At 40.1% G+C, this 12,068-nt stretch overlaps 1 protein-coding gene across 1 annotated transcript in view; it reads right to left on the minus strand.

The window, feature by feature from the left end:
* Positions 1 to 644: 644 nt before the first annotated feature.
* Positions 645 to 12,068, minus strand: part of AVL9 (AVL9 cell migration associated) — a 40,312-nt gene continuing 28,888 nt past the window's right edge. The window contains exons 13-16 of the mRNA XM_033088320.1: positions 10,396 to 10,513; positions 7,854 to 7,907; positions 7,247 to 7,335; positions 645 to 5,157 (exon numbers count right to left, since the gene is read on the minus strand). Of these exons, the coding sequence (XP_032944211.1) occupies positions 5,042 to 5,157; positions 7,247 to 7,335; positions 7,854 to 7,907; positions 10,396 to 10,513 (377 nt within the window). The 3' untranslated portion in view covers positions 645 to 5,041. The remainder of the gene's footprint in view (positions 5,158 to 7,246; positions 7,336 to 7,853; positions 7,908 to 10,395; positions 10,514 to 12,068) is intronic.

Raw genomic sequence — 12,068 nt, forward strand, 5'->3', positions numbered from 1 at the left:
TCACCTGTTCAGCCCCAGGGCATTAACACTCCGGGCCAGGGAGCACTGGGGCCTCAACGTAACCCTGTGCTCCAGAAAGCACACCTTCCCACGGACGAGGACATCTGTCCGCTTCCGTGAAGCACATCACAGAGCTCCCGTTTGTAGGTCAGCTGTAAGAAAACCACAGCACACGGAAAGAGATGAAAATGTACTAGGGGCCAAGGAAATGTCAGGGGCTGTTTTGAAGCTTACCTGTTCAGGTGGGAAAAGGGGCTGCTCGTGACAAGGTCCTACTCCCCTGGGGGTTTCTGTCAGTGAGCACATGGTGACGTATTATTGGTTGTACTCGGCAGTCGCATGCACTCACCATTTCACAGAAACTAAGGGGCCCTTCCTGGGAGGGTCACCACCTTAAAAACTGAGGTGCCACCATCAGCAATGTCAAAATGAAAGATTACATCAGCGCTGAGTCCTCTAGTTCATTCTGCGTGCTGCTTTCCTATGGGGCTGGCTCCGCTGCCGACCGTGACACAGGCCACAGACCATACCGGAAACACGAGGGGCACCTCCAGAAAGAGAGGTCGAGTACAACTGTATGCAGGACCAACCGGATAATTTTATTCTCATTTTTCTTTAAAATAAAGATACAGTAGAAGTTTTACAATTCAGTATGATCAGACGTGATTTATAATTTTAACATTCTTTTGAAACAAATGACAACAGAAACAAAGAACTAGTATAAATTATAAAACTACCAGAGCAAAGAGAAACTACCTTTCTGATTAAAATATGTGCCACAGCTAAACGTCCTCAGAAAACGTTCTAAGATTTCTAAGCTAAACTTCCTTAGAAAGGGTCTGTAAAAAAAACCCTGAATCTCAAATATTTAAACTATTTTTGTAACCACTAAATGCCTTTACCTACTTGTTAATCAAATGCTTCCTAAGTTTAGGAATCAATGACCAAGTGCCCTGAAACAGATAAGTCGTGATCCTATTTTTCCAGCTATAAATTATTATTTCAAGAAAAAACAAAGTATTTTCTAAGCACAGAAGCTTTCTAAAAACTTCAATTACCTTTTCTGGCTCAGTACTTGACTGAAATGTTCAAAAGTTTATATTGCACACAAATTTGAGCAGCATACTATGTGCGTGTGAGAAGCTGATGGAAAACAAGGCTGAAAAAACCCCTAAATTATGTCCCGTTTACATGATTTAAATATATAGCCTCTATATCTTTAATTAATATAAGTAAAAAGGGTAAACTTTAGAACAGCACAGAAATACAAATGCATTAGAGTTTTACAAAATATATTCAACCCCTTATACGTGCACAATCTTACAATGTTGGAGTTACCATACAAGGGAGCGAGTTTCTTCTCCTTCATATGAAAGCAGAAAGTCATGTGTACAAAGTTATTTATATGAAAAGAATAAAGATCCATATTCCCTTTCTTTGTCCTTGACAAATATTCATGGAATGTTGGAGATTATGGAAAAACAATTCCAATGTTATGAAGTCCAAAGACGTGGAATGAAAACACTGCGAGTCACACAGCGCACTGCTTGCCAAGCCAGTCACCTTCTGGAAGCGAGGGCTGCGTTCTCTGTCATACTGAAAGGCTACCACAGCGCTGGGTGGAAAGGCCGTGCACGCCGTGCCACCTCTGCTCAGAGAGAGCGGGCAAAGGCTGGTGCCACCTCAACAGTCCCAACCAAGTTCCCGACAGAATAACAGGCAGTGTTTAACAGCTACGATCCTAAGAGGCTACTTTCCCAAATTGTTGAAGCAGATCAAGTTCTTGTGGTTTGGGATCAGCCCAAAACCCCTTAGTGAGCTGAGCGCTCCCAAACCCATCACCAGGCCGGGAGGGAAAAGGAACATCTGTCTGTAACTTCCACAAAACAAAATAAAAACAAAACCTGCCTGCCAGAGACACAATGTTACAGCATCATTTTAAACCTGTAACTTCTTTATAAATTCTTACAACCTTCAGCATATGAAATACTGCTCTCAAAATACTTTCATTCCGATTTTTAAGTACCTTGCTCCTCAGCCTTGCAATAGCGTGCTTTCTTTCTCCTTGCCTTTCCAAACTAAATGATTCTAAAGAAAAATGCAATGTTTAGTATACGACTGGGAAAGCAAGATAAGGTTGAACAAATCATGTCACATGCTCAGGTTTGTTGCCCAAGGATATTGCCGCTATGTGTCTTAAAGCAAAAGTAGATGGGAATTGTTTTAAGGCTTGGGGGCTAACAAATCACTAATGGAGTTGGGGGTACACTATTCATACCTGTTCCATGAAACAAATGCATATGCAAAACAACTCTAAGCCTCACTCCGACATACAACTTCTTCTAGTCTCCTAGTCCAGGACACAATAGCTTCAAGTCTCTTTTCCTTACCTGTGTCACTGTCATTACAGTGCCTAGTGGGAATTAAAGTATGCCAGCGACTTTTTCCAAACAATCTTACTTTTAAATCACCTAGACAGACAGTGAGGCCAACAGCAAGCTATAGATGCCGCCTGTGTGCCTAGCACCCCTCGCTCCCTCAGGCCTCCTGACAAATACTCAGTTCTTAGACCCAGAAGCACTGGAGCAACCATGGCCAACCAAAACCCACCTTTATCAGTGACGGGTCCGAAGACGGCCCCGTGTTGGCTCCTGTGGCCCTCAGAGCCAGTGACTAGAAGTGAGGCTCCTGTGCTGGCCTCTCAGCGGGAGCCCGGAGCCCGGAGCCCACACCCAATGCACACAGGCTCCCAGGATGAGGGACAGGTCTCCTGCCTTCAGCTGTGCTGGCTGTCCCGCGGCCCTGCCGACAACATAATGGCCTCTGTTCCCTGCAAACTCCCACACCTCCCAGAACCTGAAGGAAATAGAGTGACAGTCTTTTAGCCATTTCTATTACAAAAGTTCTATCTTCTGAAATATTCATTTTATGTTGAAAGCCAGTTAAATGACCATTTTAAGAGTTGAACTCTTAACTGGAAACAATAGGAAGTTCAATTAAGGTGTATATTAAAATGGGGAACAAGTGAGACTAAAGCAAAGTTAGACTTCATATAACTATATTTTAGTGGCATTCGAAAGTGTGGATGGATTGGGTTGCTATTGAATAGTGAGAGATGGGAGTTTAGCCCTCTCATACAAACCGAAGAATGAGCCAGCAGTGAGCTGGCCGACCCCTCGCAGTGCGCTTAGCACTGTGAGTTTCTGGCAGTTGAGAGGTAACAATTGCAACTAATACACTATCACTCCAGCTAATGGTGTGGCCTGATGAAACAAGATGTTAGAATGAGTTCTTTATAGTCTCAGTGCAACACTGATTAAAGTACCTTTTAAGGGTTTGTTTGGTATTACTTCTCTTCAAGTAACATTTCCTGAGAAGGTTAACTTTCCTAGCAGAGGTGGAGTGAATGGAGTTCTCACAATAAGCCCTTTAATTTATCATCACTGAATTCTTGAGTTATTATGTTCAAATGGAAGTATGCTTTTAGATTTGCTGGATTTGTGTTAAAACACAAATTGGAAGATTTAGGGATATTTAGATTATGTCCCCATGACCATTTTACATGCCTTAGAAGGATTTACTTTACATAAACATTTCTTAAGCGATAAATCAAATATAATCAAGTGTCATCCTTAATTAGACCCCTTATTTTCCCAACACTCTTTATGTCGTGTTTAGGTTACACTCACTATGTATTTTCCACGTATCCTGTTACTGAAAAAGCAGTCTGTCCCCTATAAATCCTCCCTGAGAACTCCCATCCAATGTCCCCATGAAAAGCAAATGACAGCTGAACACGACAGATACATGAGGTCCAGTTGTGTAAAAGTCTTCAGTAGACAGCATGCACATGCGCGCGCGCGCGCACACACACACACACACACACACACACACAATCTAAAATGAATCCAGATGTCCTTTATGAAACATGACTGATGTCACGGCTGTAGTTTTCTTCTCCTGTTTCTTGCTTTTCTAAATGGGACCTATGATGAGATTTCTATTTAATATTTACAGGTCATCTTACTTTTCTTTTAAAAATACTCTTAGAAGGGATTGATTACAGGAAGATTTTCCATCAGGGAAGTAGGAAAGCCAAGTGCCTTGGAAAGTTTTATGAAGAATAAGACTAAGAAAAAACCTGTAGGTCTGTAAATACCCAATGGAAAACTGTTCAAAAGAAGACATAGAAGGCACAAACTCTGAGTTAGAAAACACTTGTAGAAGATTGCAACATGACTAGAGTTGACAGAACTAACACCAAGGTCTTTTAAAGTCTTGCCCTAAGTACGCCTTCATGTTAAACTGCTCCAACGTGGCTGGACCCATCATTATGCTATTTCTCTGCAAACCTACGTGAACAATTAGGAAGAGGAAGAAAAAATACAATGACACCCCCTGATGTCTCAAAGCAAGTATTTAGGATTGGGAAAAAATAAGTTAAACACGAAACAAAACACTCTATCCTCAGAACTACTACCCACAACTTTCCTGTTTCTGGGAAGAAGTGAATTGATAGTTTTGTAGGTAGAAAACCAATAAACAAAGAATGGTCATATACGTCAGCAAAATAATAACAAAGCTGGATTGTATGGCCCCTTAACTTTATAAGCACATTTTAGGGCCAACTTTAGAGAAATTATAATAGCAATATAACTTAATTTCAGCAAAAATAAACTGCAGTGATCATCTAGCTATTCAAATAGCAAAACAGAATAAAATTTACACAAGTAAAAACTTTTCTAAAGTAAACAAATGTATACTATCAGAATTCAAAAATGATTAGACGGTACACTGTGTTTTTTAATCAGGCTCAGACTGAAATAAAAGTAGTCAATTTAAACCCCAACCTGGAAAGCCATCCCTGCTATGGTTGTGATTTCATTTTTTCAGCATCCTGTGACATTCATCCAGACAGAGGGCAACCGTCCATGTAAACATTCGACGACCTGTGGCCGATGAAGTGGAGAGTCCGGGAGCAGCAGACAGACAGAGAACACTTAAACCTAAGAAAGCAGCAGCAGCGTCTGGAACCCCACGCTCAGGGCTTCCCGTCGGGTGGCTCAGTGAGGCTCTGAGGGGTGGAGTTGGTGAAAGTAGAAAGCCATGAAGACATAGCCGTCTTTGCACTGGAAAGAGCCCCTCCAACCGACTGGCCTAGATGGAAAAGAGGGGAAAACAAAGGGAAACACGCATTCACGTTTGTTAAGAGACACCGAAAGACCAATGCTGATTAATAAATGTTCATTTACTGTAACGCATCAGTATATTAACAGTTATTAAACTACCATTTAAATTTCTAGTTTCGAAACAATCCCTTTCCATGGCAATGTCTAGTAAGAAATTGGACAATGTCTGGGTGTAAGAGCCTACTACCTTGCAAGCATTCTGGAGGTACTCAGCAAGCTTTCCTCAATACCCACAGTGCTAGGCCAGTGGTTCTCAGTACTGGCTGTGCATCAGAATTACCTGCAGACTGAAAAAGTCCCGTGTGCTCTCTGTACTCTAAATCCAAAGTGATAATTGATAACCACCCACACAGGGAAGAGTGGTTAGGCTGCGTTAGGGACATTTGACTGACTGTGTCATCTAAAACGACACTGCATTAAATGAAGACATACAGAGCTCTACCTGCCTCAGGTCTGTTTCGATTTAAAAAACATTGCAAAAGTGGCGCTAAAGTGAAGTTACTGAAGATGAATCCCACTATATTTGGAGAGGGTAGGGTGGAAGAGAACTGACCACAGACTGTAAATACAGGCAGCAGCACTACGAAAAATTAACTAACAATTGACATCAGATATCTATGACAAAGTAGAATTTCTCTATTAAAAGATAAAAGTGAAATGCATAATACTGTACGGAAGCAAGTGCTTACAGTCAAATTCCATTCGCGGTGATAAAACAAACCTGGTGACGGGGCTATGTGCTCTGGGCTCGTCTTCTAAGACGAGTCTGTGGAGTGTTTCTCTCACCCTGTCTATCTATCTCTAAGTGCACAGGTGTTATACCTACGAGGACCCCTGCACAGAGAGCACGCAGTTCTGGGGCTTCTGAACTGTGTTCAATAGCATTAGTTAACCTTTCTCAGGAGCTACGTAAGGAGATGGGTGCTATTTTTACATGCTGACATGGCAAAGCAAATGTGGCAAATGTAAGTAACTGGTGAATCTGAGATAATGAAGAATTCCTTGTATACTGTTACACCATTTCTCTTAATTTGAAATTATATAAAAATAAAAAGTTAAAAATATAGAAAAGAAGGAACAAGAAATATCTTTAGAATGGATATGAAACAATTTTCAAAAATTTTAAGTGAAAAAAGCTAGGTGCAGAGAGTGTACACAATACACCATTTGTCTGGCTTTGGTTTCACGGTAACACTGGCCTCCCTGAAAGAGTCGGGAAGCGTTACCTGATCTACCACTTTTTGAAAGTTTGTATAAAATTCATAAAATTCCTTAAATGTTTGGTAAAATCTGTAAGTAAAGCCATCTGGGCCTGGATTACATTAAAAACCTTATGGAAAGTTTTTTAATTCAGTTTATTTAATAGATATAGGGCTATTCAAATTTTTCTGTTTCTTACTGAGTCAGTTTTGGCAGTTTGAGTCTTTCAAACAATTTGTATATTTCATCCAGGTTGTCAAAAAATTGGCATAAAGTTATTCACAATACTCCCTTATCCTTTTAATTTCAGTAAGATCCATAGTGATGTCCCCTGTCATTCCTAATACTGGTCATTTATATCTTCTCTCTTTTTCTCTTCATTAGCCTATAAAGGTTTTATTAATATTGTTGATCTTTTCAAAAACCAACTATTGATTTCCCTGATTTTCCTAATTGTGTGACATACAGCCTTACAAGACAGCAGTTCCTAATGCCTCCTTTATTTTTGCTCTCTACTATTTACAAAGAACTGTGGGAAGCTAAGGGAGGGGAAAACTCCAGTGAAGCATGAATCCTGGAACAGAACAGTGAACTCATCAGAAAATGCTGTCACTTCTCCATCAGATACGGCAAAATTTGCTGAACTTTGATATTATCTGGTGTCACGGCAATTTTTTTAATGAATAAGACAAAAATTTTAAAAAAAGAAAAAACCCTCTGTATTCGACCGCGGAAATTATGTTGTATCGTTATGTGCTACACAGAGCTCTACAACTTTATCAATGACATATTGATAAAGTTGACACAGAGAGATGCGTTATGATTCCTATCTAGTTTTGGCTAAAGGCATGCCTTACCAACAGCTTTTCCTGTTTGTACAACATTCCGGCTGGTTGTAACCATGACGTTTCCAATTTTTTTGCCACGTTCACTGTTTTGAACAGAACTGAGTAAAGGAAAGAAGTGTAAGTATAATTTTAAAACAACAACAAAAAAATCACACACACACACACACACACACAATTCTATAACCATCCCCCAAATTAGAATTATTGAGAAAAGCTAGATCATTCATTACTTGTTATGTATCTATTAATTTGCTAATGTTTTAAGCATTAACTTTTCAGAAAATATTAGAAGAACATACAGATGAACCAGAAAGTGGTAAGGATATAAGGATGCATATATATCGTTAATTCACCCTATAGTCATGATTTGCTAAAGTTACTTCACCAGAATAAAAATGGCAAATCCTGTTATTAGTTCACACCATTCTTCATGAAACAGCAGTGTTTTCTCTTGGAAACATACACACTGCTAAGCTAGAGACTGTCATGCACATATTTGGTTACTATTTGAAGCACAAGTCTATCAAGTGGAGAAAAACAATTCCTAATTAGCAATGAAACGCATGGCATAAAGTCAGATGTAAGAATGTTTCTAGTATTTTCTCGAAATACTCACTGTGAGAATCTTAACCTCATGTCTGACACTGAGTACTGGCCTTGAAAAGGATGGCTGTAAAACAAAGTTTGAGTTCAGACTGTGAGTATCTCACCAATAAAGCTGCAGAACAGTTATCAGTTGTCACAGGGGTGGGGGGGGGGGTCACCGACTCAGCTGGGCTGCGGGGCTTTGAAGGTGTGAGCAGCCGTCCTGTGATCACAGCCCCCTGCTTCCAGTTGTGGGAGCCTCTCTGAGCTTATTTCCTCACTTGTGCAATAGGTGGGTTTTTTTTCTTGGGTGGGGTGGTTTGTGATGCTCTGATTTATTTGGTTAGAGGTGGGGCTCAAGTATCAACATTTTTAAAAAAGCTCTCAGGACAGTCAGGTTAGAGTCACTGACTTAGGCCATGGCCATGGATTGTACCTTGATTCTGGTCATCTTATAAATGTGTGCCATCGGCCATATGACGATTCGAGGACAGATCAGTAAAATCTGTACTTTCTATTAGAGAAGCAACTCAAAATGCAGATCTTAAAAATACACAAAAGGGTATAAATATACAAAAGGTTTTATATATATATATCAGGCAACTTAACTAAAGTTACACTATAAAAGAAGGAGTCAATAAATACACAAATTCTTATCTCACACTCAGACATTGTCTCTCAGTCAATGTCTAACAAAGAAAGCGACCCTAGTGAAATCAATAGCAACTTATAAAAACATCAAAATACTATTTATGGCTTTTCAAACAACAAGTTTCCTAATTGGCCATATTGGCCATATTCACTTCTCTCTTTTTCTGGATTTCTTAATCACAGGTTGAAAGAATTGAGAGATTACTTAACCATTCTTGCTTATTAAGGAAAGTTGGAGGACTGCCTTCTCTGATCTTTAGGAGCTAAAGAAAGGGATTCACAGACCTCAAATCTTAGTCAGTTTGGAATATTTCTAAATGATTCCCCCTGCTAACAATTGAAGATGATCATTTCTTGTTTTGAATTTGGTGAAAACATTGAAAATCTGTTGACTATCCTATCTACATCATTTCCCTATCTATATGTTTCAGGTCCTTCTTTTGCTTTCTCTTCAATCGAAGCAACCTCGATTTATTTACACATTTTAAAAAGTACTGTTTTACAGTCCTTTAAAAGCCACTCCAGCTAAGCCTCATATGGGCCTGTGTTAAAATCCGTAGGGCAGGTTCAAGTTAAAGGCAGAAGAGCAGATGCAGAGACTGGATGAAGGTCTGACGACGGGGAGCAGACCGATGGCCCCACATGCCGCACTGCGGATGGCCGTGGCAGACCCCGGCCCCACCCAGCCGGCCACAGTAAGTGCCACTAGGCAAACAAACTCACATCTGTTTCTCTTCATCACTCTTTAGAATACAGAGCTTGTGGTTAGTGACGGAGAATACTTTGAACTCTTAGCCCTTTCATTAAATACTATTTAATGTTTTTGCCTTTTCATTCTCTATGTTTTTGCCGCATTCAAATGGCAATATAGGCTTTTGCTATAGCCCAGTATGATGATTAAATTCACCAAAATCGGTACTGAACCCAGTCATTGTTCTTGATAAAGGATACAAAGTGTAACAGACATGCTCTCCAAAGCCCGGCCACACCACCTCATCCTTGCAGATGCCCCACCCCCCTCACCCCAAGTTACTACGACATAAATATCTGGATTTTTTTTTTAGGGGGGGGAGTATCCTTTCTAGCATTACTGAAATCACACCCCCCAGTCTAGCTAAGTTAACCCTAGCTTCCGATCAGTACAAAGTTGATTTTTGCCCGATTCTCACTAAGAAGTAAAAGTTTAAAATACAAATGAAAACATTCAGTGTGTGCGCTTATCACTAAAAATACCATTATTTTAATATTTTATATTAGGAAAAATAAGTTCCTAGGATGCACACATTGTATCACTTCATCTCCTTAGACTCTACTCTGTTTCCATTCACATAAAGATGGTATTATTTCATGAGAGTCCCACTCCATAGTATGTTTAAATGTCTTTTATGTCTATGTGGGAATAAAGTCTGTCCAGTCAACATTCAATATTGTGACAGGCATTGAATTTTGTTGACTTTTAGAATCTGATATGGAAGCTAGGTTTGACCACAGGTCTAGGAGTTCAAATATCAACTTTCGTTTTTTTTATTCTTCATGTTTTAAAATAACTTCTCAGTATTAACCAGTGGAATTTCCTCCAAGGCTTCCATTTTGTTTGACCATTCTGCTAAGGTTCAGATCTCAGGAAAGGGGGAGAAATGTCACGTGCTGAGCATTACCACGGGCTAGCACTTCTTCCCAAATTACACAGACAGCTGGGAGAAATGTGCTTCCCAAAATGCTTTGTGCTTTTCGTGTAAGAAAGTGAATAGGTGAGCGTTTTTCAGCTACTTCTCCATATTTGATCAGCTACTTCTCCTTTTTTAATCTACTTAAGGAGATTCTTGAAGATATTCACAGGGTCACCAAAGCTCAGATATGATTTATGGGGCACATTAGCAAATCCACCATTATGTTCAGACAGTCTTCGGGGATGTGCTTACTTCGGATTTATTTCTGCCAGTGCCGGATGCTTGTTGCTATTCCAGACTCTGTAGTTGTGAGTATTCTTCCATGCGGCAACAAAGGTTGTCCCGTAGTCCGATACTATCTTTTCATTATCTGTCAAGTAAATATTTACAAGTTGAGCTGGATGGTAGCCAGTAGGGATGTGAAGATTAACAACCAAAAAGGGTAAAGCAACAGTTTGACCCTCTCCGCCCCTGCTTTTAGGGGGAGATAGTTGACCAGATGTCAGGAAACTTGCGTCTAGTTCCAGACACCCTGCTGAGAAGCTATGTGGCCTGTGACGAGTCACTTAATCACCCAGAACTTCATTTTCCTGACCAAAAAAGAAAAGGGTTGAGCCAGATAATGTCTCAGGTTCCTTATAACTCCAAAATATGTCTACGTTCTTCTTAGCAAGGTTGGGAAGCACGATATTGTTTATTAAACAAAAACAACAGGCTGGACAGTGAGTAAATGTGCTGATGTTCACATACAGAGAAGGCAATGGGGTAGCTATCTTTTCACAAATGTCATTTTTTCCCCACAGAAAAAGATTAGAAAGAATATATGAATTGGTTCTTTTAGCCACTATTTTCTCTTCTTTCGATTCTGTCTCATTATCTGGTGACACTCAGTTTCCATGCATTTCACTGTCAACATACTTAAAATAACAAGGGAATTTTCATCATTAATGTTTAAAACTGTTCGGCTTTATCAATACCATGGGGGGAGCCTCAAAGCAGGGCGTTTCTACTTGGAGGAACAGAAAAAGTTTGGAGAAATGATTCCACAGGATATTATTTCATATTTTAATTGCAAGTTGCTTGCTTTGCAGGTGAAACATGTGACTTGTGTTGCTGGGAAAGGAAGAGAAGGATGTACATGGTTCCGTAAGCAGGATAAGGAAGTTCTTTGAGATCGTATTCCTCAAATGGTTCCTTGGGCTGAATTTCCTTTAATGCATGGACCTGAGCCAGGCTACTTGGGTTTAAATAGCAGCTCAGCCTCTCCCCAGATGGAAGAGCAAGCTCTTTACCCTTTCTGTGACCCATCTTCTCTTCTGTACGTGAGGACGACCAGGTATCTACCTCCAGGATTGCTGAAGGTGACAGGGCTAGAAGATGGAAGGGGCTCCAAACAGGGCCCTGCACATATTGAAACACACACGAGGCAGTTGGCGACTGTTCATCTATGCTGACAGCTGCCCAGGCAAACACTTCTTAAAAATATCCCCTTAACAAAGAAGAACTTGTTCCATAGCTTCCCTTTACAAAGGAAGAACACACCTGAAGCCTGGGTTTAAACTCCAGACATACTAGGTGAAGAACTACCTTGGGAGGTGGCAGTGGTGGGGATGATTTAAAGAACCTACTGACAAGGTGAATGTACTCAATGCCACTGTGGAACTATACACTTATAAGTGGGTAAGATGGTATTTTCAGGTTGTGTATTGCAGCAAATCAACAATAAAAAACAGTGGTAGAGATAATTCAAAAAAAGGAAAAACAAAAGCTCAACACTCTTATAACAACTCTACTGCACATCTGCTAAATGTCGAGGGTGGTAGGTGTCCGTGGTACAAAAGCTCGTTGCAGAGTTTCCTTTTTTATTTTTACATATTTTCTTCTATGGAGAATGCGATGGTTTTAATACAGGACTGAGTCTATGG

Source organism: Rhinolophus ferrumequinum, chromosome 20 (genome assembly GCF_004115265.2).
Source record: "Rhinolophus ferrumequinum isolate MPI-CBG mRhiFer1 chromosome 20, mRhiFer1_v1.p, whole genome shotgun sequence".
Taxonomy (NCBI): domain Eukaryota; kingdom Metazoa; phylum Chordata; class Mammalia; order Chiroptera; family Rhinolophidae; genus Rhinolophus; species Rhinolophus ferrumequinum.